The sequence below is a fragment of the Erythranthe guttata genome, chromosome 13, assembly GCF_056151865.1.
Source record: "Erythranthe guttata isolate IM_541 chromosome 13, IM_541, whole genome shotgun sequence".
In the NCBI taxonomy this organism is placed as follows: Eukaryota; Viridiplantae; Streptophyta; class Magnoliopsida; order Lamiales; family Phrymaceae; genus Erythranthe; species Erythranthe guttata.
This window is the reverse complement of record NC_142545.1, coordinates 19216600-19244149: the sequence shown is the minus strand read 5'-3', so window position 1 is coordinate 19244149 and position 27550 is coordinate 19216600. Positions and strand designations below refer to the sequence as shown.

General features: G+C 37.7%; 9 protein-coding genes and 1 non-coding gene across 14 annotated transcripts; 6 read left to right on the top strand and 4 right to left on the bottom strand.

Moving 5' to 3' along the window:
* Positions 1 to 775: 775 nt before the first annotated feature.
* Positions 776 to 5154, top strand: LOC105948819 (subtilisin-like protease SBT2.2). The gene is made up of 10 exons (XM_012972052.2): positions 776 to 1617; positions 1946 to 2099; positions 2188 to 2585; positions 2682 to 2777; positions 2862 to 2934; positions 3060 to 3342; positions 3441 to 3769; positions 3847 to 4117; positions 4201 to 4482; positions 4563 to 5154. The coding sequence occupies exons 1-10, from the start codon at positions 1403 to 1405 to the stop codon at positions 4982 to 4984; spliced, it is 2523 nt and encodes an 840-aa protein (XP_012827506.2). The 5' UTR covers positions 776 to 1402; the 3' UTR covers positions 4985 to 5154.
* A 36-nt stretch (positions 5155 to 5190) lies between these two features.
* Positions 5191 to 7822, bottom strand: GSNAP (gamma-soluble NSF attachment protein). Its single transcript, XM_012972053.2, has 9 exons — positions 7567 to 7822; positions 7403 to 7470; positions 7176 to 7260; positions 6908 to 7066; positions 6516 to 6653; positions 6243 to 6321; positions 5925 to 6004; positions 5688 to 5817; positions 5191 to 5476 (listed from the first exon to the last, which is right to left on the bottom strand). The coding sequence occupies exons 1-9, from the start codon at positions 7611 to 7613 to the stop codon at positions 5372 to 5374; spliced, it is 891 nt and encodes a 296-aa protein (XP_012827507.2). The 5' UTR covers positions 7614 to 7822; the 3' UTR covers positions 5191 to 5371.
* A 482-nt stretch (positions 7823 to 8304) lies between these two features.
* Positions 8305 to 11709, top strand: LOC105948840 (Glycosyl hydrolases family 31 protein). Its single transcript, XM_012972078.2, is given in 7 exon segments — positions 8305 to 8733; positions 8833 to 9503; positions 9580 to 9810; positions 9890 to 9963; positions 9966 to 10493; positions 10495 to 10539; positions 10661 to 11709. Coding segments are annotated over 7 exon segments (2697 nt in total). The 5' UTR covers positions 8305 to 8503; the 3' UTR covers positions 11579 to 11709.
* Positions 11710 to 12043: 334 nt separating this feature from the next.
* Positions 12044 to 12857, top strand: LOC105948744 (cell wall / vacuolar inhibitor of fructosidase 1). Its single transcript, XM_012971972.2, has one exon. The coding sequence runs from the start codon at positions 12116 to 12118 to the stop codon at positions 12767 to 12769; it is 654 nt and encodes a 217-aa protein (XP_012827426.2). The 5' UTR covers positions 12044 to 12115; the 3' UTR covers positions 12770 to 12857.
* A 301-nt stretch (positions 12858 to 13158) lies between these two features.
* Positions 13159 to 15574, top strand: LOC105948872 (protein LOL2). Of its 3 annotated transcripts, none has more exons than XM_012972122.2 (7): positions 13159 to 13505; positions 13951 to 14064; positions 14398 to 14517; positions 14624 to 14760; positions 14873 to 14932; positions 15032 to 15103; positions 15199 to 15574. In XM_012972122.2, the coding sequence occupies exons 2-7, from the start codon at positions 13953 to 13955 to the stop codon at positions 15229 to 15231; spliced, it is 534 nt and encodes a 177-aa protein (XP_012827576.2). In that variant the 5' UTR covers positions 13159 to 13505; positions 13951 to 13952; the 3' UTR covers positions 15232 to 15574. The 3 variants fall into 3 exon arrangements, with proteins under 3 accessions (XP_012827576.2, XP_012827577.2, XP_088667503.1); XM_012972123.2 differs by having other exon boundaries at positions 13231 to 13505; positions 14627 to 14760; XM_088811377.1 differs by having other exon boundaries at positions 13273 to 13630; positions 13687 to 14064.
* A 187-nt stretch (positions 15575 to 15761) lies between these two features.
* LOC105948871 (CASP-like protein 1B2) lies at positions 15762 to 16693 on the top strand. Its single transcript, XM_012972121.2, has 3 exons — positions 15762 to 16042; positions 16127 to 16250; positions 16342 to 16693. The coding sequence occupies exons 1-3, from the start codon at positions 15792 to 15794 to the stop codon at positions 16564 to 16566; spliced, it is 600 nt and encodes a 199-aa protein (XP_012827575.2). The 5' UTR covers positions 15762 to 15791; the 3' UTR covers positions 16567 to 16693.
* A 529-nt stretch (positions 16694 to 17222) lies between these two features.
* On the top strand, positions 17223 to 22045 carry LOC105948864 (lysine-specific demethylase JMJ18). 2 transcript variants are annotated; one of them, XM_012972113.2, is made up of 11 exons: positions 17223 to 17589; positions 18419 to 18523; positions 18602 to 18673; positions 18782 to 18859; positions 18965 to 19453; positions 19538 to 19762; positions 19870 to 20031; positions 20129 to 20497; positions 20590 to 21031; positions 21126 to 21406; positions 21486 to 22045. In XM_012972113.2, the coding sequence occupies exons 2-11, from the start codon at positions 18512 to 18514 to the stop codon at positions 21852 to 21854; spliced, it is 2499 nt and encodes an 832-aa protein (XP_012827567.2). In that variant the 5' UTR covers positions 17223 to 17589; positions 18419 to 18511; the 3' UTR covers positions 21855 to 22045. The 2 variants fall into 2 exon arrangements, with proteins under 2 accessions (XP_012827567.2, XP_088667502.1); XM_088811376.1 differs by having other exon boundaries at positions 17582 to 17628.
* Positions 22046 to 22078: 33 nt separating this feature from the next.
* Positions 22079 to 23064, bottom strand: LOC105948866 (FAS1 domain-containing protein SELMODRAFT_448915-like). The gene has a single exon (XM_012972115.2). The coding sequence runs from the start codon at positions 22992 to 22994 to the stop codon at positions 22239 to 22241; it is 756 nt and encodes a 251-aa protein (XP_012827569.2). The 5' UTR covers positions 22995 to 23064; the 3' UTR covers positions 22079 to 22238.
* A 309-nt stretch (positions 23065 to 23373) lies between these two features.
* Positions 23374 to 23586, bottom strand: LOC148766121 (small nucleolar RNA U3). Its single transcript, XR_016029434.1, has one exon. It is a non-coding gene; the product is annotated as a small nucleolar RNA U3 (small nucleolar RNA).
* A 447-nt stretch (positions 23587 to 24033) lies between these two features.
* LOC105948833 (putative choline kinase 2) lies at positions 24034 to 27488 on the bottom strand. Of its 2 annotated transcripts, none has more exons than XM_012972070.2 (7): positions 26916 to 27488; positions 26473 to 26594; positions 26176 to 26371; positions 25164 to 25281; positions 25001 to 25057; positions 24735 to 24832; positions 24034 to 24336 (listed from the first exon to the last, which is right to left on the bottom strand). In XM_012972070.2, exons 1-7 carry the CDS (start codon positions 27450 to 27452, stop codon positions 24220 to 24222), a joined length of 1245 nt encoding a protein of 414 aa, XP_012827524.2. In that variant the 5' UTR covers positions 27453 to 27488; the 3' UTR covers positions 24034 to 24219. The 2 variants fall into 2 exon arrangements, with proteins under 2 accessions (XP_012827524.2, XP_012827525.2); XM_012972071.2 differs by having other exon boundaries at positions 25010 to 25057.
* Positions 27489 to 27550: the final 62 nt, after the last annotated feature.

The window sequence follows — 27550 nt, the reverse complement described above, 5'->3', positions numbered from 1 at the left end:
ATTAATTAAAACCAAAAAAATCAAGCAAATTATAATGTTTCATATTTTGATTGATCAAATCATTCAATTAATTTAGTAAATTCATTGACACGGGAATGACAAATAAACAAATAACTTTTACATTTGATTTTCGAATTATGAAATACTGGAGTCGGGTTATGACCAGTCTCGTAAATGGTACATCAGGTAAAATACACTCTCGTCGTATTATATGATATGGTGATGATGATGGATTCTTTTTCTTATTGTTTGGCATTTGAGTGCCACTAAACAAGGTGAAACAGCTTTAATTGCTCCAATATGCTATTGCCATCATTCTTCTATGCTGACTTTTATAATCACTTACATACTCATTAGGCATTTATACATACATACACCTCTACAATCATATGTAGAGAGAGAGAGAGAGAGAGAGAGAGAGAGAGAGAGAGAGAGAGAGAGAATGTGCAGATGAGATGGTCACGGGTAAAGGCAAGCGAAGAGATGTATTGACAGGTCACAAGAAGCAAATTTAGTTTTAAGGTAAAGTTCCAACCTTTTTTCCAACAATAAAAACAAAAAACAAAAAATTCGAACGTTGAGATTGGCCTACCACAATCCACACACGATGAAAAGGCTAAACCCATCATTTACTGATTTCACACAATCTCTTTTCTCAGGTAATTTTTCATGTTAATTAAAAATTACAGCTTTTGAGCATTAATAAAAAGAAAAAAAAATTAAAGAATAATGCCAAAATAAAAGTTCCAATTTTTATTTTTTTTCCTTATTCAATACGTCCGTTGATATTCTGTAAAACAAGAGTGCATATATATATATAAGCACTTGTCCCAATAAAGTAGCTGATTCACTTCTTTCTTGTTGTACATATGCGTCTCTCTGCCTCTGCTATATTAAATCTCATAAAGAGAAAAGGAAAGAAACGAAGAATAAAACTTTCTTTATTACGTAAAGACACAGTTTTTAGTGCCTCCATTTTCTTGAATAATCTATTAATACTATTGAGGGTTAATAAGTTAAATGGGGTTTTGTGGGAGTCTCTCTTTACAGCTCTGAGTGTAGTTAGTGGAGAAAAAAAGGGGGGGTTCTTGCTTTGTGGGTTTCCTTCGTTCTGTTGCACTTGGTTTCTTCTCTTCTGAACCTGAAAAGGAGGAAGCTTTGTAATTGTTTGCAGGAAAACTATTCAAGATTACCTTGGTTGTACTTCTTGAATTAAGGATTGTACCCTCTTTCATTCCAAGAAGCTGATAAAGCGGCCTGGGAAGCTTGTGCTGAGAAAACCATTCGTAGTGTAGTGAGTGATGTGGGGTTGTACTTCTTGAATAAATCTTTGTACCTTCTCATTCAAGAAATAATTTTTTTGTTGTTTGGTTAAAGAAAAGAGGAAATTAGTGCAGCCCAAATGGAGTGCAGGTGGGGAATTGGATTAGTGGTATGTTTGGGAATATTTGTGGGCTGTAGTTTTGCACAGGAGAATGCAGATAATATAACTGCTGTGTATATTGTGACTCTGAAACAAGCCCCTACTTCTCATTACTATGGTGAGCTTAGAGTTAAGCATGATCACCATATTAAACACAGTGGGTCTGCATCAATGACTACATTGGCTAAACCAAGGTAATAATTATTATTCTTATTAATACCTTTTTTTGTTGGTTTTTTAATTGACTGTGTATTGTTTTTAAGACAGTGGTAGCAATTTAGCATAAGTATATGGTTTCAAGAAATTAGTTCTAACATCAATTGGTTCCTTGTTTTAGATATTCTTGTTTCGGCCTTTTATGTGTAAGTTGCCTTATTGTTTAGTCAATTGCTTTATTGTACACTGATGAGAACATTTGAATTGCTCGAAGTATTTAACAAAGGTTTTCCACATATGTTTCTTGCTAGTGTTCTTATTTGTTATCAGTTATGGTGGTTAATATATTCATTTTGCCGTAATCAGCAATGTATCAAGAAATAACCGGCCCCACGTACCATACATCGACCGCGTGCATAACTCTCTGTTAAAGAAAACGTTGAAAGGCGAAAAGTATCTTAAGCTCTACAGCTACCGCTATCTAATCAACGGCTTTGCAGTGCTCGTCACTCCACAGCAGGTTTTAGTCGACCCCCTAATATTTAATTCGTATCACTTTCTGTTGAGTAGAGGAGTGTAATAATGTACTTTTTTTCGATTTTGGGAAGGCTGACAAGCTTTCGAAGAGGAGTGAGGTGTCAAATGTTGTCATGGATTTCTCTGTCAGAACTGCCACTACTCATACACCACAATTTCTTGGTTTACCCGAAGGAGCGTGGGCCCAAGAAGGCGGATTCGAAACTGCAGGAGAAGGGATTGTTATTGGATTTATCGACACTGGAATTGATCCTACTCACCCTAGCTTCTCTGACAGCACACCTGAAAAACCGTACCCTGTTCCAGAGAAATTTTCTGGAATTTGTGAAGTCACACGAGATTTCCCGTCTGGATCGTGCAATAGAAAGCTTATCGGTGCTCGTCATTTTGCAGCTTCGGCTATTACCAGAGGGATATTTAATGCCACACAGGACTTTGCTTCGCCGTACGATGCTGATGGCCATGGAACGTAAGTTTGTTACATATAAAATCATTACCTACATGCATGCATGCATACATATACGATCATCATTTACGTGGTGTGTGATTTTTTTCTTTCTTACAGGCATACAGCTGCAATCGCAGCCGGAAACCATGGAATTGCAGTTGTAGTATCTGGACATCACTTTGGAAATGCCAGTGGAATGGCGCCTCGTTCGCAGTAAGGATTTTTAAACCTTTGTCTTAATTCCCTCTTTATTTGTATATTGAGTTATTTTGAAAAAAATCTACAATGGCTTTATAGTGTTGCGGTCTACAAGGCGTTATATAAGAGCTTCGGAGGGTTTGCTGCAGACGTGGTTGCTGCAATAGATCAGGTAAGTAAATCACACAAATTTGGATATCTCAAATTCCCTTTTCGTCGTAACTTGTAATTATTTCATTTGTCTTAAAACCATATTCGATCATTGTATTTTTATTTATTTTTTTATTTGGTATGTAGGCAGCACAGGATGGAGTCGATATAATAAGCTTGTCGATAACTCCAAACAGGCGTCCACCTGGCATTGCGACATTCTTTAATCCAATAGACATGGCTTTATTGTCTGCAGTCAAGTCCGGTATTTTTGTAGTGCAGGCAGCTGGAAATACCGGACCATCGCCTAAGAGCATCTCTTCGTTCAGCCCATGGATCTTCACTGTCGGTGCTGCAGCACACGATAGGGTGTACAGTAACTCCATAGTCCTCGGCAACAACGTCACCATTTCTGGTGTTGGACTTGCTCGTAAGTCCAATCTTATTTATAGTTGCATAACAAAAAAAAAAAAAAAGATAATTAAATCTCCATTCGATTTTTTCTTTTTAATTTTCTTTTTTTTACAGCTGGAACGGATAAAGATGGTATGTATATGCTTGTTTCGGCTATCCATGCATTGAACGACACATCAGCAACGAATGACATGTACGTTAGTGAATGCCAAGATTCCGCCAATTTTAATCGGGATGTTGTCCAAGGGAATCTTTTGATATGCAGCTACTCTATCCGATTTGTGCTTGGACTCTCCACCATCAAACAGGCTTTAGACACCGCACAAAACCTCAGCGCAGCTGGGGTTGTTTTCTACATGGATCCTTACGTAATTGGTTTTCAGCTTAACCCGATTCCAATGAGAATTCCCGGCATTATAATTCCATCTCCGGAAGATTCCAAAGTAAGTAATCTACTAAATCCTTACTTTACCTTTTCAGTTGAAGTAATACTATTAACTTTTATTTTTTGTTGGTGCAGGTGTTGCTTCAGTACTACAATTCTACTTTAGTGAGAGACGAAGATACAAAGAAAATTATTAAATTCGGGGGCGCTGCGTGTATTTCTGGTGGAATAAAAGCGAATTTCAGCCACTCTGCACCAAAGGTTATGTATTACTCTGCTCGAGGACCAGATCCAGAAGACAATTTCCTAGACGATGCTGATATACTTAAACCAAATATTGTTGCACCTGGGAATTTCATATGGGCTGCTTGGAGCTCCCATGGTACCGATTCGGTGGAATTTCAAGGTATTTGTCGACATGTAGACATTGCAAATTAACCTTAAAACAAACACGACATATGAATTTAATACCATGTAAAATATTTGTAGGTGAGAACTTTGCAATGATGTCAGGAACGAGCATGGCAGCTCCGCATATAGCTGGACTCGCAGCTTTAATTAAGCAAAAGTTTCCGTTTTTCACGCCTTCAGCTATTGGTTCAGCACTTTCGACTACAGCTTCTCTCAACGACAGAAATGGCGGGCCCATCATGGCACAACGTGCTTATGCTAACCCCGATTTGAACCAATCACCAGCCACTCCATTCGATATGGGGAGTGGGTTTGTTAATGCCACTGCAGCTTTAGATCCTGGCCTAATTTTCGATTCGAGTCAGTATCTCTTTTTTCTATATATATCCAAAGTTTTGAAATTTTCGATTCTAAGATAAATGATTTATACGTTGTTGCAGGTTATGATGACTACATGTCTTTCTTGTGTGGCATAAACGGATCATCTCCCGTAGTACTGAACTACACGGGGCAAAGCTGTGGGATTGCTAAAACGACTGCCAGTGACCTAAACTTGCCTTCGATCACAGTATCGAAGCTGAACCAGTCTTTGATTGTTCAAAGAATAGTGACTAATGTTGGAAGCAACGAAACGTACACAATTGGCTGGAGTGCTCCATATGGAGCTACGGTGAGGGTGAGTCCTTCTCGATTTTCGATTGCAAGTGGAGAGAAACAGGTTTTGACTGTGTTGTTGAATGCCACCATGAATAGCTCAATTGCAAGCTATGGAAGAATTGGAGTGTTTGGCACACAGGGACACTTGGTCAACATTCCTCTGTCTGTCATTGTCAAAATTTCATTCAACAATACTGGTGGTTGATTTAATTTGTTGATACTGATTTTAGTTTAATTTATCTTGACGCATCTAATTTTTTGATTGGTTACTTTGTAAATTACCTGGAATACGGATAAGCCTTCGTTTCTTATCGTTTTCTTGAAATGTGTTCCTCTTTTGTAGCTCTGATTCTAATATATGATCAACATTACCTACATTTCCTGTTTTGATTAACTTAATACAGAAATCTCTTCAATCATACAATGAAATTTCAATAAAAGTCTGGGCATATTCACAAATGGTTCACTCTCAAATAAAATAGTGTGAAATTCATATCAACACGAGGATGTAGATTTAAGATAAATTACAGATTATTGGAGCCAAATAATTGTAGTCGAAGCATTTTTCTGATTTATCGACAATGGTGGGAGACTATGTAAGATCATCTTCATCCAACGGGTCTTCTTGCAAATCTGATGTGTCCCTCTTCAATGCAGTGACATCCCCAGTAGGCAGTTTTCTTGCAAGCTTGATGATCTGAAAAACCTTTCTTTCAGTAATCCCTTCATTTATATTTTTATTTTTAAAAAATAAAAATATCGGACAATGCATGAGCAATTAATCACAATTTTAGTTCATTGAGCTGTTTTTGGACCTTAAATTTATGATCTCATATTTCTTTGAAAGTCCTTAGTGCATTAAATCATTAGCGATAATATTGTTGAGGGAAATGGATCAAGAGATTTACCACGTGATCAAGATTGGATATAGTACTCGACTGAGCTGCGCGCTTGATTTCCTCAACATCACCATCGGTGTATGCAGAGAGAAGTCTAGTAGCAGCACGATTTTGATCACTGTTTGCGAAAGCATCAACCCTGCCGAAGATGCCATCATCAAGAAGAAATACATGATGCATGTATAATCTATGCAAGCACAAAGGAAATAAAACAAAATGTCGGTAAAAAAGAGGGAACCAACTCACTGGCAACAATCATTGTGACATTTCTCTGCTTGCTGGAAGTCATGGGCATAAAGATACACGATGATTGCACTAAGATATGCCTGCATTCACACAAACAGGAATTCAGACTAAAATTGTATTTGTTAGAAAACACGTAATTCAAAACACTCTTCGGATGCAAACCCATCGGCCGAAGCATAACATCAAGAAGACGTGAGCTACTGATTTGCAAAATAATGCATGTCAATGTTTAAGATTGAAAAGAAAAGAGGTCGATCTTCTGAAATTCTGAAATTTGATAAAGGGAAAAAGTAGATATATGTGGAATATTTTCTGCACCTTGCACTGGCTATGTGCAGCACTGCACTTATCAGCTGCTAAGGCCCATCGTAGAAGAAGAGTTGCAGCATCAGTGTACCTGAGGCAGCCAACACCATAAAAGTCAATTCGATGATACCAGTATACACCAAGAACAAGAACCAGCCCGGCCCAATTTGATTACGATACACATGTATTTAATTATGTGATATACAGCGCTAACAACTCAAAAATCCTAAATCATTTATAATCGGTCCCCTTAATCAAAATATCAAAGAAGGGACATAAGCTTACTTTTCAAGTTTTATATAGACACTTGTAGCAGAACGATACAGATCAAAGGCCATTTGTTCCTTCCCGTCGTCTTCAAGAGCAGTACACGCATCATTATAAAGCCGGATAGCTTCATCAGGCGACGCATCTTCTAAAGCACTATAAGGGAAAATAAACATTTCTATCAGACCATTTGGATACGTTGTGAGCTTTTATAGTAAGATAATCAATCTAAAATAGTGTAAAAGCTGATCCATTAATCTGTAAAAAAATTCAGAACCACATTTTCATAATTTACATGTTACTTGCAAAACCAACAAAGCAATTATTATTTACAATAAAGCATCTATCTACAAGAAAATCCTGAAAATGTATTGACATTAATGTTAAAAAAACAAGAGATCGGTTCATACCGAGCACCCTTCGCAAGGGCATCCGATGCAGGTTGAGACCTCCCGCACTCAATGTACAACTCAGACGAACGTCTATAGAGATCAGACACTTGATTCCAATTGCCCACTTCCTTCGCCAGTGCTGCAGCAGATTCCATATGTTTTGCAGCATCCCACGGCCTGATTCACTCATCAATATAGCTTTAATTGTTCAAGTACACAGAAGGTGATCATATCCATTTAGCTAACTATATCGGGAATCGATAGCGAATTCAAATAAAACGCTTACGATGAGAGCATCTCCTGTCCTTTTGAAGCCATTTCAAATGCCTCCTTTGCTTTCTCATACTTTTTGGCAAGTCTATATGCAATCGCTGCCATAGCAGAACTAAATTCCATCAGATTTTTTTTTTTTTAATTTATTTATAAAGAATTAAAAATTACTTCAAATATGACGCTTAAGCAACTTTTCTGTAACACAAATTGAAGATGATAAAAATGAGGGAGTAACCGTACCGGCCTGCTCATACAAACCGGTGGCGTTCCTCCAATCAGCATTCCATCTCGTCAAACTGAGTTTTGTCCTGAAGAATTAAACATACATGTTTTTTGTAAGAATTAATTCATGAATTAAGAAATGGTGAATCAAAAATAAAAGGATATAAGGAGGGGAAACCCACAGTTTATCAGCTTTGGCGATCAATTTGTCGGGATCGGAATTAGCCATTGCCGATCCAAGTACGGAGTCGGCTACGGGTCAAACTCTTTTGGGTTTATTCTTCTTAATGCTTTTCGGATCTCTTTCTTCTTTTCCTTTCGGATCTGGTTTCTGTCCAGTTGTATTGCCTCCAGTTTTTGCCAATTTCACCTAAAGTCGCCTTCCCATTGAATAATGACTTGCTGATAACACCTGTAATTTGACAAAATTGCATCAATGATCCCCTATTAAGAAAATGAATTGTAGAGGTATAAATTAATTAATCTGAGGCTGAAAAATTCTATTAATTAATTTATTTAATAATTATCAATAATAATAATCATTATAGTATTTTTTTAATTCTTTTTTGTTTTAATGATTATAAATTGATTAATTTATCAAAATATTATTATTTGATCATTACATTTTTCGATTTATTAGGCATATACTGGCCCAAATAACCCAATAATCCTATTAGGAAAGAGGCCCGAAGTTTGGGTCCAACTCATCTGGCCCAATCCTTAAATTCAGAATCTACAAAAACTCGACAGAAGAATCTTTTTTATTTTATTTTTTTATTTAGAGCCACAAAATTATCGTGTGATTAAAAAAGAAAAGGTGGGGGGATAGAAAGGAACAAATCACGAAAAAAAGGAAAGAAAACCCAGCCACATTTGGAACTATCCAATTAATTGAATTAATTATTATCCAAAAACACTGAGTTTAATATTTATGTATTACATTTTAAATATAATAAGAAAAAAAAATATCTATTGTAAACTTAAGTAGCAAAAGTATAGTCAGTGATTATATAATATATAATAAGTAGCAAAAGTATGGTCAGTGATTATATAATATATAATACTAGATGAACTATGAGAAGAAGCAGATCAGAAGCAAGAGAAGTCAACATAGATTAGATGAATAAAAGAAGCAGGACTCGTTGTAGTTGCTTTCTGCTGCTTGTTTTTTTCTTCGGTTTATTGGATCCGCCATTAATTTCTTCTTCCTCAGAAGCAGAATCAATAATCGGCCGTGGCTACAGCCTCCGATCAGTCACCGCCGGAAAATCTTTGACCGCTCATCTACAGCTCATCAATGGTTCCTCTGTTTTCGGACCTGACGTTCAACTCCTCTCCCTCACCGCCAGGTAATATTATCAAAACCAACACTACTTTCTGATTCTAATAATAGTTAACGACACAGTGGCCAAAAACTAACGGCGTTCATATTTCCTGCAATATTTCAGCTTCGAAACAAAAGACCGTCTGAGAATCACAATAACCGACGCCAACAAACCCCGTTGGGAAATCCCAAACAACATTCTCCCCCGCCAAAAGAAAAACCGCCTTCCACCACCCCTTCACCACGGCTCTCCGGCGCTACTCTCCCACCCCAGCTCAGATTTCATCTTCACACTCCAAAACACCACCCCTTTCGGCTTCACCGTCAGCCGCCGCTCCTCCGGCGACACCCTCTTCAACACCACCCCATCCCACAACACACCCTCCACATACCTCATCTTCAAAGACCAATACCTCCAGCTCACCTCTTCTCTGCCGCCTCACATCTCAAATCTTTACGGCATCGGAGAGCACACAAAGGGTTCTTTCAGGCTGCAGCCTAATCAGACACTTACCCTTTGGAATGCCGACATTGGTAGTGCCACCCCCGATGTCAATTTGTACGGGTCCCACCCTTTTTATATGGATATCAGGTCTCCAAAGGGCAAAACTCATGGAGTTTTGCTGCTCAACAGTAACGGAATGGATGTTGTATATACTGGTGATAGGATTGCCTACAAGGTGATCGGTGGAATGCTCGACCTGTATTTCTTCGCAGGGCCAACTCCAGAAAAGGTTATCGAACAGTATACTGACCTCATTGGACGCCCTGCCCCTATGCCTTACTGGTCTTTCGGTAAGCACACCTAGTTAACGTATTCGAACACCAAAAAGCGCGGTACTTATTACTTGCCGGTTTTTGTTATTTGTAGGGTTTCATCAGTGTCGCTACGGTTACGAAGATGTCTATGATCTTGAGAATGTGGTTGCTGGTTACGCAAAAGCTAAGATTCCTCTAGAAGTTATGTGGACGGACATTGATTACATGGACGGTTACAAAGATTTCACTGTTGATCCAATCAATTTTCCAGCTGATAAGATGAATAAATTTGTTGATCAACTTCACAAGAATGGTCAGAAGTACGTGGTTATAGTTGATCCTGGTAAGCTCTCAATGATCTTTCGATACATAAATGCATCACACACTGAATTGTTTAAAAAAAAATTCTAAATAAACCGCAGGCATCAGTGTGAACGAGACATATCCTACATACGTAAGAGGGATGAAAGCTGAAATCTTTATAAAACGTGATGGTGTGTTCCTTACCTTGGTAAAGTTTGGCCTGGATTAACTTACTTCCCCGACTTTCTGAACCCGTCCAGCGAATCCTTTTGGAGCAATGAGATAAGAATATTCCTCGACCTTCTCCCAGTTGATGGGCTCTGGATTGACATGAACGAGCTATCAAATTTCATTTCCTCGCCAGCAAATCCATCTTCTACAATCGACGATCCTCCCTATAAGATAAACAACTCGGGTTATCAGCGTCCAATCAATGAGAAAACTGTTGCAGCAACATCACTGCATTTCGGAAATGTCACAGAGTACAACATTCACAATCTCTACGGATTTTTGGAATCGAGAGCTACTAATGCTGCTTTAGCTAATGTAACTGGAAAAAGGCCATTTGTGCTGAGTAGGTCTACTTTTGTGGGTTCTGGCAAATACACTGCACACTGGACTGGTGATAATGCTGCAACATGGAATGACTTGGCTTACACAATCCCAAGCATCTTAAATTTTGGACTGTTTGGTATTCCGATGGTTGGAGCCGATATATGTGGTTTTTTCAGGAAACACAACGGAAGAACTTTGTAGGCGATGGATTCAGGTATATGTGTGTGTGTGTGTGTGTATATATATATATAAAGTTTTGCCACAAAAATTGGTTGAGAATATAGTTATCCAGACTTACCTGATTTTGATGCTAAGAAACTTGTTAAGTTTTGTAGTTAGGAGCATTTTATCCCTTTGCTAGAGACCACTCTGCGATCGGAACCAGTCGTCAAGAACTGTACATCTGGAAGTCAGTTGCTGCAACAGCAAGGAAAGTGTTGGGACTTCGTTACAGGCTATTACCGTACTTTTACACGTTAATGTACGAGGCACACTCTAAAGGCATACCTATTGCACGACCTATTTTCTTCTCATTTCCCGACGATACAAAGACTTACGAAATCAGCTCCCAGTTTCTTCTTGGCAAGGGAGTGATGGTTTCGCCTGTACTGGTGTCTGGTGCAGTTTCTGTTGATGCATATTTCCCAGCAGGAAACTGGTTCGACCTCTTCGACTACTCACACTCACTGAGTTTAGAAAAGGGGGAATACGTAAAGCTCGATGCGCCTCCTGATCACATCAACGTGCATGTTCGTGAAGGAAATATATTAGGTATGCAAGGAGAAGCAATGACAACACAAGAAGCACGAAACACACCTTTCGAATTGTTGGTAGTAATGAGCAGCCACGGGAATAGCTCTGGAGAAATTTTCATGGATAATGGAGAGGACGTAGAAATTGCAGGCAAGGGAGGAAGGTGGAGTATCGTTAGATTTACCAGTGGTTTCGTCAGAAATAAACTGATTCTTGAATCTGAGGTTATAAACGAAGAATTTGCTGTGAGTCAGAACTGGATCATTGGTAAGGTGACGTTTCTTGGATTGACGAGGGATTTCAACGGGATTAAAGGATGTGGATTAAGTACTGGAGCAGGGATGGAAAACAGAATGGCTGTAAAAGTTGAAGAGAACCACAATGGATTTGTTACTTTGGAAGTGTCGAAACTGTCGATGCTTATAGGGAAAGAGTTCAAGATGGAGATTGTACCTGACAAGCAAATTAGAGCAGTGTATAATCGGGTAACGCAGCTATGATTTCGGCAGACAATTAATTACGTTTGGACAATGTAGTCAAATCTGTCGTTCAAGAACACTTGCTGCTTATTTTCCGTTTTCTAGGAAATAAAATTTCAAAATGTTGAAATATACCAGCCTCCTTTTCAGGATGTTTCATGTGTCGTTAAGTCGAGTGATCAGTCGACCAGATAAAGCTCACATTCACACAATTGAAAATAATTTATTTACTGATCTCTTTGTATGTATAGTTAATGAAGTTAACTGGAAAAAAGAAAAGTATCTCCATATCTAGATGTTGACATCCATTATTTCATAATAATCACATTTGAAGAGTGACACTCTATGGCAAAAGGAAGGCAAGAGCACAACCTTTACACGCAGTGATTTCTACAGAGTTCTTTTATAAAAAAGGCAATAAAAGAAGATAAGATAGATAATTTTCTCATTCTAATAACTTCTAAAATAATTCTAATCCAATTCGAAGCTAATCAATGACAACTTTTACTTAAATGTAAATTATCTCGAGTCCGTGTAATGTGAAAAAGGACGAAGAAAATGGTTAATCCCGCCTCAATCAAACCATCCAATTATTTGCTTAACGTGCACCGTATATATATATCTTCCCACTCCCTTAAAACTTTAACTCTCTTTACAGTTGAGAAAAAACCATTAAAGAAAGAAAGAAAAGGAAAAACAAAAAAAATGAACTCAGGAGCAGTTATTATACTTACAATTCTTTATATGCACGGAGTCGCAGAAATAAAAGCCGAAACGCTAATAGAAAGCACGTGCAGGAACACCCCAAACTATCAACTCTGCAACTCCATCCTACGTGCCAGTCCACACAGCGGCACTGCTGACATGGCGGGGCTCGGCCTGATAATGGTGGACGCCGTCAAAGCCAAAACGGAAGCAGCACTATTAGCAATCGACGAGGTGAAACAGCTCCACCCAGAACTGACGCAAGCCCTGGAGGAATGCAGGCGCACATATAACGCCGTTCTGAAGGCCGATATCCCGGAAGCCGTCGCGGGGCTGAAGAAAGGAGTCCCTAAATTTGCGGAATCTGGGATGGTCGATACAGCTTGGGAGGCTGATATTTGTGAGGGCAGTTTCGGAAGTGTTGCTCAGTCGCCGTTGAGTGGAGTGAATAAAGATCTCCATGACCTTGCCGAGGTTGCTGCTTCTGTTATTAGAAATTTGCTTTGAAGGTGTTAAATTTCAATATATACATATGTATGAATAATATATATAAATTACCCAGAGACAAATATAACACCTTCCAATATCAGTTAAACGCATCAATTATCAAACTAACACATTACAGAACAAACAAAAACGATGAAGACCAGGCATTTGTTGCGTTTCACAAGATGGCCGCCATTGATTTAAGAGATGGAGAAAAAAATTGACAAATGAATGACCGTAACAGAGTAAAACATATCATTTTCAAATTTCAACTCTTTGAACCAATCAGGTCATTATACTTACAATTCTGTGAGGGCAGTTTCAATAGGGTGGCTCAATCGCCGTTGTGTTGCTGCTTCTTTGATTAGAAATTTGCAGAAATTCAGAAAACAGAAATCGAAAATTAAAATAGGGCTCCGCTGCTTTTGCGGTTTTTAATTTTTATATTTTATTTAAAAAATAAATAAATGGTTAAAGCGCGTGAGGGAGATTATTATATAAAGTTAGAGAAGTATTATTTAATTGGAAGTCTTCTCCGTTGGAGACATTCTCTCTAGAAAAGTCAAGCCCCCTCCCCTCCGCTTTTCGTAATTATTCAACGGAGAAGAACAATATTCAATCTAATCTTATTAACCCAATCCCACAAGATCCATTTTTCCTTTTCCTTGTTCATTATTGTTCATAAAGTAAAATCTTATCCGACTCTACCAACCCTAATCTCGAATTCCACTGTTGTTGTTCATCACTTTTCTCGTCGGTAAGATTTCTCACATCATCGTGTTTTTTATTTATAATTTCTTCGTTGAATTTTTCCTTTTGAATCTACGATTTTTGGATATTCCTATGCAAGATCTCGTCTTTTTACCTCTTGGAGATTGTGATGTTTTTAAAAAAAAAAATTAATTGTTCGCGTATTGATGTTGCTTGTGGTGATATAGGTTTTTTTTTTCTTCTTTTTAATCCTGTATTCTGGATCGATTAGGTTTCGGAGTTGTTGTTTTCGTCACTCTTTATCCGCTCACAAGAATTTTTCCTTCAATTTATTCATTGCCTGCAAATATTGCTATTTGATAAATGTTATAGCTAAAATATCCCTGTTTTCTGATTTATTTTGCTATAATTTTGAAAATTTCAAGCATATTCAAAACTTACTGAGATGGTATTATGAATTTTGGTTTTCATCCTCAAATTTGGTTTCTCAGATATGCAGAGCCAAATAGTTTGCGGTGGGTGTAGGACTGTCCTTAGTTACCCTAGAGGAGCTACTAATGTTTGCTGCGCATTATGCAATGTCGTCACTGCTGTTCCCCCAGCTGGTAATTCTCGAAACTCGTTTTTCTACGATTTATTTTATTTATACGTAAATGTATTCTCATGAAATATTATGATTTGGCTTCCCAACCTATGGGCAATTTTGATCATTAGCATTATATACTCAATTGGGGGATTTGGTGCTGTATTTTGTCTTGATATGGACCTCTCATAATTCGCTTGCTACTTGTGTTCAATCAATTATTGCTCAGTAATATACAAGTTGAATGCATTATCCCGTGTTCGTTTATTGTGAGAGTAAAGAAAGGAATTTCTGTGTGCTACCTCCTTTTGTCGAGTTTGTTGTGAATAAAGTAAAATTGTTTTGCTACATGCAGGGATGGAAATGGCTCAACTGATATGTGGAGGTTGCCACACATTACTTATGCATGCCAGGGGAGCTACAACTGTCAGATGCTCGTGCTGCCACACAGTGAACCGTGTGCCAGATATTAGATGTGATGAATCTTAGTCGAGCTTTAATTTTATAAAACGCCAATTGTTTTATAGTTTTCCCATTATTTTGCACTTTTATCTGATCATTTTTCGTTGACGGAATTGCAGCAGCAGCAGCAGCACCACCACCACCACCTAATAATGTTGCTCATGTCAACTGTGGAAACTGTCATACAATGCTAATGTACCCAGCTGGATCTCCGTCAGTTAAATGTGCAATTTGCCACTTTATTACCGCTGTCAATGTTAGTATTTCTTAGGTTTTTTCTTATTTGGTGGTTCTCTTACGAAAGAAAAAAAATCCAGGAAAAATATACTTATTTTTGTAGCATTCCTAACATGTTGCTGCTTATGCAGACCGGCGATGCAAGGATTCCTATTCCCGCACGTAGACCTGCATCAACATCAACCTCCACGGTTAGTCGGTTTTCTTCTATGTACTTTGCCTCGGTTACGAAACTATTATTTACCATTCAGCCATTCAACAATGGATTTTGAGTTTGTTATTTTCTGAAGGCAACGGCCCATTCTCAGAGTCAAACAGTTGTCGTCCAGAATCCCATGACTGTTGACGAAAGTGGCAAATTGGTGAGTTTCTATTTATTATTTTCCAAATTCCTCATTAATTTGCTGTGCCTTACGTACGGAATACTAATATGGATTTGATTTTAAAATTACTACAGGTGAGCAACGTTGTTGTTGGTGTTACAACCTAAGGATGCAAATGAAACGGGGCATCTTCCATAAGCGAATCTGATATTCTGGTGTAAATGTCTATTTTGGATCCTTGTCGTCTTCCGGGGTATAGAGATATCTTGTGCATACTGTGGCTATATTATGAATATGCATTCTTAGAATTATTATTATTGTTATTATTATTATTTGTAAAATACCAGACAAAACTGGGTTTTTTTTTTTCTTCGTGTTTTATGGGTCGACATGTCGAAAGTTTTACCTTTTGGACTTTGAACTACCATTGTTATGCTACTGAAGATTGTATTTAGTATTGTATTCATAACACTTAATGGATTGACCCTATAAGATTTGTTTAATGATGAAGTGATCTTTCACTATGCGTTTCGGTTATATTCGTTTGCACGCTCACCTAAACGCATCTACATTTAAAAGTGTTATACACTTTATTCCCAGGTAATTTTCCCAACAACTGAAACAACCAAAAGTAAATCAGTTAAACAAACTAAGAACAGTTGATTTGTTTCATTATATATATACACATACATACACCATAAGTTCCCACACAAACACGACCATCGCCATGGCTTTAGAAGGAGGAGAAACACTAGAAGCTGGCGGTGATCGGGCGGCACAGGTGATGAGTAGTAGTAGCAGCTCGAAGGTGGATTTGGTGATGGTGTTTCTAAGATTGCTGGCGTTATTAGCAACGGTTTCAGCAGCTTTGATAATGGGGCTCAACAAGCAAACGAGGACCATAGTAGTGGCCACGATCGGAACTACGACTGTACAAGCTACTCTCACTGCCAAGTTTCAGCACACTCCTGCATTTGTGTAATTTCTATATAGATTTCGATATTTTGTAAATAACTTGTTGATTGTGGATCAATAATCATTAATATATACAATAAAACGCAGGTTTTTTGTGATAGCTAATGGGATTGCTAGCCTCCACAATTTGCTGATGCTGGTGGTTAGTTTTATGGGCCCACCGAAGCTGTTCGAGGGAATTGCTCCCTCTGCAATTCCAGTCCTCGACTTGGTATTATTTTTTATTTTTTTTTATATAAATATTTGACGAATTTTAAAAAAATGTATTAATTGCAAAAAAAAAAACGCGTGTGAACTGGTAGATGAACGTGGCAATTGTTTCGAGTGGGGCAAGTGCGGCGGCGTTCATGGGGCAGCTGGGAAGAAACGGGAACTCACACGCCAGGTGGAACAAAATATGCGACAAAATCGACAGCTTCTGCGACCGTGGAGGCGGGGCCATGATTGCTTCATTCGTCGGACTTGTGCTAATCATCATCATATGTTCACTCTCTATTATCAGGCTTCGCCGCTTTAATACTATATAGCACATACCAACAATTGCTTGTCATCAAATGTTGATTCTGTGTTTTTTTTTTTTTTTTTTTTAATTTATTTATTTATATATATGTACCCGACGCGTGCAGTACCTTACTAGTTTATTGAAGCAAAAGGCGCGTGACTACATTATGTGATTTTAATCGTATAAATTGAAGATTTAAATTTATTATTAAAAGATTTATTCCTATATATAAATGAAATTATATCATATGTTATCACCGCATTAAAAAGATGAATATCACCCGCATTTAATCGTAATAATCACCTTCCTTAATTACTTTAGGTAAGATTAAACACACCTTCACTAGGTCGAATGCTTAATTAAAATTAAAATTACATATTAATCAGTTTTCATGCAATATCTCATCATCATTGTAATTTGTACAAAAAAGAAAAAAGGGTTTTATCTTTATTTAAAAAAAAAAAAAAAAAACTAGAAACAAAGAGACAAATAGCAATGATTAGAGAATCAAGATTTGTTTGAATGATGTTTCTTTTTGGTTATTAGATTTGTACTTTGTTTGCCAAAGAAGCAAAACAGTAGACAACATTGTTACAAACACTGACACAACCCCCTATATATATATATCTATTTATTTTCCCCATTAATTTAATTTAATTTAATTTAAATACCCGAAACCGTCCCCGTATTTTTCTCTTACAGATCCAACTTCCTCGTCTTAGGAGACTTCCTATCGTAATAAAACCACTGTTTCATAAATAAAATTAATAAATTTGATTAATTTTGAGAAAAAAAAAAAAAAAACACAAGGAAGAGAGAGTCCAACGTGGAAATTGTGTGTAGCTGTCTATATACTTGTCAGCATCAAACAAGTTATTATTATTATTCCATCTAAAAAGAAAAAAGAACCAGTCTTTCCATATATTTCTTTTCTTCCACAAATTCAAGAATCAATTTTTATTTTTATTTTTTCTGTATTGATATTCGTATAAGGTTTTCTTTCTTCTTACTGAGTCAAAAACATTTTTATTAACCACCTTCGCTCCAGGTTTTGATTTCTGCAACCCTTTTTCTCTGTTTTGCTACAGTTAATGAAAATTTCTCATTCTCTGATTTCTTGCAAATTGTCTTAACTCTTACCTTTATCTGTTCTCAGTTTTTATTTCTTCAATTCATATGATTTTTGCTGTTTCAATTTTAATTATCCTTTCTGAATTTAGGAATCGTGTTTCAAAAAGTTTTTAGGTTTCAATTAGGAGTTAGCTCTGGCTATTGGCATTGATTTCTTCACACAAAAGAATTTATCTCCTGATTGTTCTCTCATTAATCCTTAAAAAAAATCATAGGAGAGATTCATTCGATTAGATTTTCGATTAGGTTTCTATGATTAATGTATGATTGTATCTCTCAACTAGTTTTTGTTATGCCCTAGGTTTTTAATTTCTATATCTGCAGATCTCATAATCTGATTTTTTATTTTTTATTATCATTATTCGATTGCTTGCTCCCATGGTTGATTACTCTGTTGTATGTGTTGTGATATAAACTGCAAAAAAAATATATATATATATGTTTTTTATTTTTTTTATTTTTATTTTTAATCCGACATAGTTTTTAATCTCCGAAATTGCCAAATATCGATGTTTTTTTCGCTATTAGGTCTCTTTTTTTCCGATGCCTTTGCTTAAATATTTGTATATCATCAATCAATTAGAAATTGGAAAATCAATTTGATAGCAACTAGGTTCAATGTGTTAGATAGATACAAGGGGGAAAAAAGGGATTTTTATTTAAACAATTAAAGTTTCGTATTGTCTTTCTACAAGTCCCTTGATTATGTGCTGAGGTTTTAACCGTGAGTTTCTTATGCTTTTCAGTTTTCTCGTCTGTTAAAGCTGTCGAGACGAATTTAACCAGCTGTCAACAACAAATTGCCTGATATATATGCTTTCTTTTACCACCGAATAGTCATGAGAGTGAAGGTTTGCATCTTTAATTGAAAAATAAGATCTTGATACATTGTTACATGAATCGAGTATCTATAATAATTTTATTTGCAGGATAATCCTTCTAGAAATTCCCATAAAAACGAAGATAGCCACGACTGTCCGGGCAGTCCCCGACATCGTAAGGTACAAGATCACCTTATAATATTATATTAATATTTCTTCGAGTTGTAATAATTTCTAAATTGTAGATAATAAATTACTCTTTTATCTTCCCCTATTCGTTGCATACAGGTGTCGGCGAGATGGGTTCGTGATGAAGCATGCAGGCCCCTTGTAGATGAAGCACCAGTCTTCTATCCAACAGCCGAGGTATCTTATATTATTCCAACGGCATATTCCTTTTTCCACCACGTAAAGAAACTAAAATTCCGATCGATATGAATTAATGAAAAAAAGAAAAAATCTCTACTGTAGGAGTTCCGAGACACACTTGGTTATATAGCAAGCATACGCCCTATAGCCGAGGCTTACGGTATTTGCAGAATCGTACCTCCTCCTTCGTGGACCCCACCATGCCCACTAAAAGACGAAAAGATATGGGGGCACACTAGATTTTCAACACGTGTCCAGCAAGTAGACCTCCTCCAGAACAGAGAGCCCATGAGAAAGAAATTGCACCGCAAGAGGAAACGAAGGAAGCAGTATTTCTCCAGACCGAGGAGGCGGACCCGGCCCGAAACGGAATCTAACGGTGCTTGTGGTGGTGACAAAGAGGACAAGTTTGGTTTTCAGTCCGGTTCCGATTTTACCCTCCAAGAATTTCAGAGATTTGCAGAGGAGTTTAAAGAATTGTACTTTGGTGTGAAGGACAAAAATCCGGAAGATAAAAAGGGGCTGCCCTCGGTTGATGATATCGAAGGAGAGTATTGGCGGATTATCGAACAGCCTACAGACGAAGTTGAGGTGAGAAGTTAAAACATGACATCTTAATATTTATGCAAATTTTGTTTTATTTTTTATTTTTATTGTTTTTTGTATGTTATATAGGTATACTATGGAGCTGATTTGGAAACCGGAATGCTAGGGAGTGGATTCCCTAAAGAACCCTCATTATCAAAAGACTCGAAAGTAAACGAATACGTAAATTCGGGATGGAATTTGAATAATTTATCTCGTCTTTCGGGTTCCGTTTTGAGTTTCGAAGAGTGCAACATCTCAGGGGTGCTTGTGCCGTGGCTTTACATAGGCATGTGCTTCTCGTCGTTTTGTTGGGTATGATTATATTATATTAATCTCAACTATTCATTTATTATATAAATTTTAAGTTGTTATTTGTTATTTGTTATGGTTAAATTCGAATATCGTGTTTGTAAAAAAAGCATGTTGAAGACCACCATCTCTACTCATTGAACTATCTGCACTGGGGAGATTCAAAAGTTTGGTACGGGGTACCTGGAATTCACGCCTCTTCGTTAGAGAAGGCAATGAAGAAACACTTGCCAGATTTATTTGAAGAACAACCCGATTTATTAAACGAATTGGTAAGTCTATAAAATAAAAATTAACACGTAATAAACTACACTCGCTTTTATTATTTGAAAAAATATAAAGGTTATAACTTGGGATTGTGTCCAACAGGTCACGCAGCTGTCACCTTCGGTTGTGAAGTCAGAAGGTGTACCGGTTTATCGAGCAGTACAGAATTCGGGGGAGTTTGTTATTACATTCCCAAAGGCTTATCACTCTGGATTCAACTGTGGTTTTAACTGTGCCGAGGCGGTCAATGTGGCGCCTGTTGATTGGCTACAGCACGGACAAAGTGCGGTCGAGCTCTACAGTATGCAGTGTCACAAGACTTCAATATCGCACGATAAGTTGCTTTTCGCTGCTGCTGACGTGGCGGTCCGTTCACTTTGGGAGATCTCCGTTCTCAAGAAAGAAAATCAAGATAATTTGAGATGGAAAAGCGTCTGCGGGAAAGATGGGAAGCTTACTCAAGCAATTAAGGTAAAGTTTATATATATATATTTTTTAATGTGTATAAGATCTATATGATAAATACGTTAACATGGTTTTTTTTTTTTTTTTTTTAATTACAGACGAGGGTTTATTATGAGGAGAAAAGAATAGAGCATTTACCAGCAGTGACGCGTATTCAGAAGATGGAAAAAGATTTCGATCTTGATACAGAGAGGGAATGCTTTTCTTGCTTTTACGACTTGCATCAATCTGCAGTATGCTGCAATTGTAACTCGGATAAATTTGCATGCCTTAAACATGCGAATCTCATGTGTTCCTGCAAACCAGACAACAGGGTTGTGCTTCTTCGGTACACCATTGACGAGTTGAACTCATTGGTTAAAGCATTGGAGGAATCTTTTGATGCTCTACAAGTATGGCTATCCAAAAATCATAGTAATCCTCAATTGAAAAACGAATACGTAGAAGAGATCAGGACTAGCTTTTCTGTTGAACCCGTAAATTTTGGATCTGTTGTTTACGGAAAGTTGTGGTGCAACAAGGATGCTATATTCCCTAAAGGTATGTATATGTACACTTATTTTAATACTTTTGAATCATCATCATCGTTTCTTCAAATCATTGATTTAATCATATTGAATCCGCACTTTGACAGGATATAAAAGCCGCGTAAAGTTCTTGAATATTAGCAACCCTCAAATAGAGAGTAGCTACACATCAGAAATAGTGGATGGTGGGCTTTTAGGACCCTTGTTTAAGGTTAGTCTTGAAGAAAATCCAGACGAGAGCTTTGTGAACGCTTCAGCCAACGAATGCTGGGCAATGGTGCTGCAGAGAATTAACGAGCAAATAACAATACAAAGATGTTCGGTGAAGCCTTTGAATAGCATAAACGGGCTTCAAATGTTCGGTTTTCTCTCTCCCTCCATTGTTAAGGTATTATACCTCACTTCTCCACCCATTTTTTTAAAAACTATTATTGTTCACAAATGCTGTAACTATTGAATATATTCAGGCAATCGAGGCTTTGGATCCACATCACAAATGCACGGAATATTGGAAAAACAAGCTCCCCGTTGTGAAGAAGTCGTCGTCAAATTCGGGTGATAATTTATTAGTAGGTGAAAAGAAATCTTGGGCAACGGGGTCCGATGAAGGGGAGATAGCAGATAGTTTTGAAGCAGCAGATGAGTTATTAATAGTAGAAAACGGCAATTCTTTATCGGATGAAGAGATACAGACTGTGTTCAGAAGAATGCTGAAGAAAGCTAATTTGGAGGAGATGGAAGTAGTCAATAGAATATTGTGCAGAGGGTCAACAAGCCCTTTGTGGAGAGTAGCTGTTGAAACACTGACAGAGGAGATCAAACGAACACAAAAATGACGTATCGACTATTCTTTTTTACAGACAGTTTAGGTACCGAATTATCGGCATTCTTTTACGACATTTTGGCATAAAGATGGGAGTTTCACAATCCTGATCATAATAGATGTTAGTTTTCTCCAAAAGATAGTTTGTACAAATTTTCTTGATTTTCTTGATCCTAACTGTAGAGTGAAATTCTATCACAGAAACCATCTGATTTGTTGCATGATCTTGAAACTGAATTAATAACAAAATGCCAACAATCAAACAAAACAAGATGCAGGGAAACACTAATTACGAATTTCAGCGGCAACAATTGGAAAATCGAACAAAACCCTAATTACAAATTTCAATCGATAACCTTTCGTACCATTGAATATTACTCCAGACAGTGTAAATTTTTCAATGAATCTTCTTGATTGCAAGAACAGCAGCACAGAGAGTCAAAATCCAGCTGAACGAACACGATGCGTCAGATCTCAGGCCGACGGTGATATCTTCCGGAAAAATGGGATCTTTCTTCGTAGGATCTTCCGGCGGCGGGGGAAGGATACTATTTCCAGCGTAGAGAGTGTAATCGAGAACTTTCTGGATGCCATGGACAGAGAAAGCAGCATTGACGAAGACATCGGCTTGTACGATTTGGGAGTCGTCGACGGTGAAATTAGTGGGGGAGTTGTTGGTGATGATGATGTATTTGTCTGGAAGGAGAGTTGGGAGGCGCGTGTGGGTACTGAACTGTTGGAGATCGGAGAAAGTGAGGCGGTGTGGGACTATGTGGTAGGCCATGAGAAAAGGGTTTAATCTCATTCCGGTGATGGTGTTGGCGGTGGAGAGGGGGGAGGAGGGGATGCCGTCGTGACTGGGGATGAAGATAGTGGCGGTGAGTGGGAGGGATGAAGAGTCGGTGGAGGAAATCAGGTTTGTCCAGCCGGCGAAGTCGCCGGCGCTAATCAGAGCGTCGAAGATGTTGTCGAGCTGATTTTGTGGAATCTCCGCCGGTGTTGCCGGCGACGGCGGAGTATGTGCGGTGGAGACTGGTGGTGGTGTTGTGGGCAGAGATGGTGGTTGGGGTGGCGGGCTGGTTTCTGTGGCGGAGGTAGTGGCGGTGGTCAAGAGTGCCACGAGGAGTAGGCTGAGGGAGAAGGAAATCGCCATGGAAATGGAGTTGCAGAGAAAAAGTAGCAGTTATTTGTTATACTTCAATCAATCAAAAAAAAAAAATATATATATATATATAACAGAGGGGTTTTTCTTGGGCTGCCTCTAACCAACTTCTAACAAACAATTCCCGCCAAAAATATTGATGCCATTTTCAAGAAATTGAAATTTGCAGTCTGGTAGGAATAGTAAATTGTATTGGCTATTTAATTAATAAAAATAAAATAAAAAATAAAAAAAAGTGAAACAGTGTTACAGAGCAAATCCAATTCTTAATCCACTCCAGACTAGCCATTTGAGTGAACTCTATAAATAACTGTTTGTTCTTTTGTAAATTGCCGATGTGGTACGATGGGCTCTTGGGACAAAAAATAATTGTCTGTCAGACAGCTGCTCGACCACCCCGAACAGCCGAAGCTGACCGAGAACGATCATCTACTGAGTCAACTGGGCGAGCCAGTGAGTTGTGTTAATCACGCTCTGGTCGAGCAGCCATGGTTCATCAACCAGACATGATTTCCTGTCTCCTTAGAAATCAAGGACACAGAGGTACGAGCCTATAGAACAGATCCTGTTCAAGTAAGGTCGTGCCCATCATTGCTAACTCACTTCTATATATACATGTTGGTTTTGTTCTATTCCTTCGATGTGGGACGGATTCTTTTGAAAATTAGATAGTTCCCCTTTTCATCTTTTTTTCACCTTAGCAATCCAATTTTGAAAGCTTTCAAATTCTTATTTAAAACCATTATTTGTCATAGAAATTCAGCTTTATCATTTTGGTCATGACCTGTTACTCAGATTACTTGAACAAAGTCTTCATTTGATCGAATACAATCCCACTGGCAACTAGCCATAAACTTTTTTTCATTTTGTAACATAATGACATAATCCTTGTACTGTGGAATATTTATAATCTATTGTTTTAAATTAAATAATATAATAAATTGTTTATAATTTTTCATAAAAACACCTTGGCTTAGACTAATTATGATAATGTAAAGGGGCAAATATGCATCATCGCTGTACATAAGAATGAAACTAAAAAAATAAAAATTGAAATCTTTTCTAAAGGGTTTGAGAATCAATGAATGCAGCATCTGTGAAAAGTTCATTACAGTGCATATTCCTAATGCACTTCAGACAATCAATCCTCTCATAGTAGGGTTATATGTACAACGTTCCAAAGAACGACAAAAAGTAGCACACCATCAGCTATGGCCTATGGGTTTGTGGAACTTTTCGAAATTTCCAGTACTTGAGGTTTCACCGCCCAATACCTTTGAAACCTTTGTCTTGCATACTCCATGAAATCAAAATCAATTTTGTTAACATGCTCCTGCAATAAATAAGAAGATCAACTGATTAAACTGTTCTTGTAAAACCTCTGCAAGTACAGAACCACATAAGAATGGTGGTATGGTGCCTTGATTATTTCATCAGACTCCTGAATATCTAGAGAGATTACAAGTAGTAGAAGAGCTTGATTATACCTTTTATTCTTAACTTTACACAGCACACATATCTGATGATATGAATTACTATTATGTTTAATAATTACGTGAGCAACTATACGAAATTTCAGTTTTTCTGCCACATTAATTTTATTTCAGCTAGGCCGATCTTTTTCCTTTTTTTTTTGGTCAATAAATACATACAGCAAAGCAATCAAAAAATTGGACTGCCCAAAAACCATATTATGATAATCTCTAAGCTCAAAAAGTGTAGGTACTGTACCGAGATTATTCCCCATAAGCCCCAATGAAGATGGCTTGCAAGAGTATACTTCTCCACTTCATGAAGTAACCGCTCCACCTCTAAATCACTTGGATTGCCTGCACGAAAATCTGATATTTCAGGAGATATTCATACACGAGATTATATAATCGGTCTTTCTGACAAACTTTCGAACTAAAGAAGGCCACTAACTATCCACTCTGTTATAGATCACTCAAGGAGTAAGGACAATGTGGAGTAAATAAACAATTAAGGTTGTTCCTTACTCGTGTTACCTGAACCACTTAGATAGATTCGCAAGAATCTTTTACGCTCCTCCAAACCTGGGATAGGAAAGAAAAGGCACTCATTTCACATATCGAAATAATAAAAAAAAAAAAAAAGTCTACCAAGATGAGAAGTCATCAAAGCAAAGAACACATTCCCTACCTGGATATTTACTGTAGTCCAAAATATGTGGTGTTTCAGTATGATAGTCTGCAACCATCTCACAGAAATGATTTGCAATATCAAAGGCGACATGGTTGTAGCTCGCGTATTCATAATCCTATAACCCAGCAAATGTAGCTTAAATCAAACGCAACTACACGTGAAGCATAAATCTCAAATATAAGGACAGATACGTGCTAAATCTCAAATATAGCTTGGGAACCAAATTATCAGAACTATCTTATTCTGATCGAACTGATTTCTGCAAAATGATTTCGTATTGCTCTGTTTCAATTAATTTTGTCGAAAAACAATACATGTTAGAAATTCTAATCAAACAATATCATTCGGAACTACCATATGCAAAATGATACATGAAAATTATTAAAACGGTGGTATGCAGGAGGAACTACCGATAGGTGTATAGAGGGAAAGTGCTAAACGAACAAAGTAAGGCATAGTTCTGTCACATTCATTTAATATTACATTCTGAATTTCTAATGCCTCTGAAAGGCGACTCGAGCTACCATTGAACACGTATCTAAGGTCCTAACATGAAGCCTTCAAAATCTGCAAGGTTACGTTAAGGGCATTAGAAAAACTATGTCTCCAATAGTCCATAAATATATGCATTATTGACCTGAACCAACCAAATTCCACTAGGATACCTCCCAGCTTATCACTGTTTCATAAGCCTTTCAACCAGGATTGGCGTGTCTTTCCCAGAAGGGCAAAAGAGGAATGCGCTGAAGAAGGGGACAGAGCTTCCTACGGGATCATATTAAGAAACAGAGAGCTACTAGAAGTTCAACCTAGTCATTTTTGTGAGTTTGTATTAGTTCAATACCTTCCTCATTGGAAAAGTCTAGGGGTGCCTTTTAAATGTTCCGTCCTTAACATGTTTAGGAACTAGGATTTAAGCAGTCAAACTTGTTATGGTTAAATAATAAATAAGAACGATCTCCATAATTTGCACCTATATCAAAGGTAATGAGCATAGCTTGATACTCACAATTATGGTTATTAATCTGGTTTCTTCGTCCATCATTATGTTTCCATACTGCAAATCGTTGTGGCAGAATCCTACAAGTTCATTACTGGTCGAGAGATTCTTTCTCAGTGCAGATATCTCATCTTCCAGGACATTCAAGCGAAACTTTTCAGCCTCTTCTGGAGAAGATAAACGTTTTGCATCATTAAGCCAATTCCTGAAACATTAAGTAACAAGACCACATGTGAGTGCATACAACAAAGCAAACCATAGTTTCTTGAAATACCATTCTCTTGAACCTAGAAAGAAAGAGCATACCGCAATCTATCCCAGAGGACAACGGTCTTGGATCCAGGCATATCTAAGTTGTGGAACTCTTTCATTTTAGTTGCAATAAGAGCAGAAATCTCAGGATCACGCAAATCAGCTGCTGTAAGTGTCTGGGGTGACAAAATTGAAGGCAATATGTTACTCGATATGCAATTTGCTTCCAGAATTTTTTTAAATGAAATCACTGAAAAAACATAGGAAGTCCAATAAAATCAGAGTAAATTCAATGATGAAGGAGCAACGAATTCAATCATTAGAAACGTAGCTAATTCAAAACAATCATCAGAGTTTCGCAGCACAAAAACTTCACACAGATACAACAAATACAAAATAAATAAAAATAAAATGAAATGCACCACAACGGAAAGCACAAAACACAATCAGCTAGAGAAGAAAAAAGCAGGTCGAGTAACAAGCCAAAAAACGTGTACCCGAGCCCGGATAAACTCCTCGACACGGCCATTAGAGAAGCGGCCGAGCAATCGAGGCCCCTGGCGTTGCTTGGACATGAACTCAAACGTACGTATCTCATTTTCCCGATCGAAGAATACTTCGACGCCGGCACCGTAAATCCTCACCAACACTTTCCTGGATCTCGGCAGGGACTCGTCGGGGTTGGAATTCCTAAGCCATCTGATCTGGTAGACCTCGTTAGTCATTGCCCCCTTGAGCGGAATCACCTGCAGTGCATCCGCATCGGCTATGTCGCTCCATTCCGCCGCCAGCGATTTGAGAATTTTCTTCGCGTCTTCGGGAATTCGCTCCGACGAACCCATGGTGTAATTGATGGGAGAAAGGAATATCCGAGGGTTTTGAATAGGAGAATCCGATCGACAAATCCGCCGGTCCAAAGGGAAAGAAGAGAGGCAGACCTTCGGGATCGCAAATAATGCCGTTGCCAGATGGCGGTGATTATCCGGGAAATTGTTGAAGCATGTGCGTCTCACGTGATGCAGGCATTTCATCATGTTCTTTCAGATGGACTGATACTAGTAAAGTTGATATAGTTAAAGATTTTTTTTTTCTTTTAAATAATGTTTTTCAATATTATTTATTAATTCCGTAG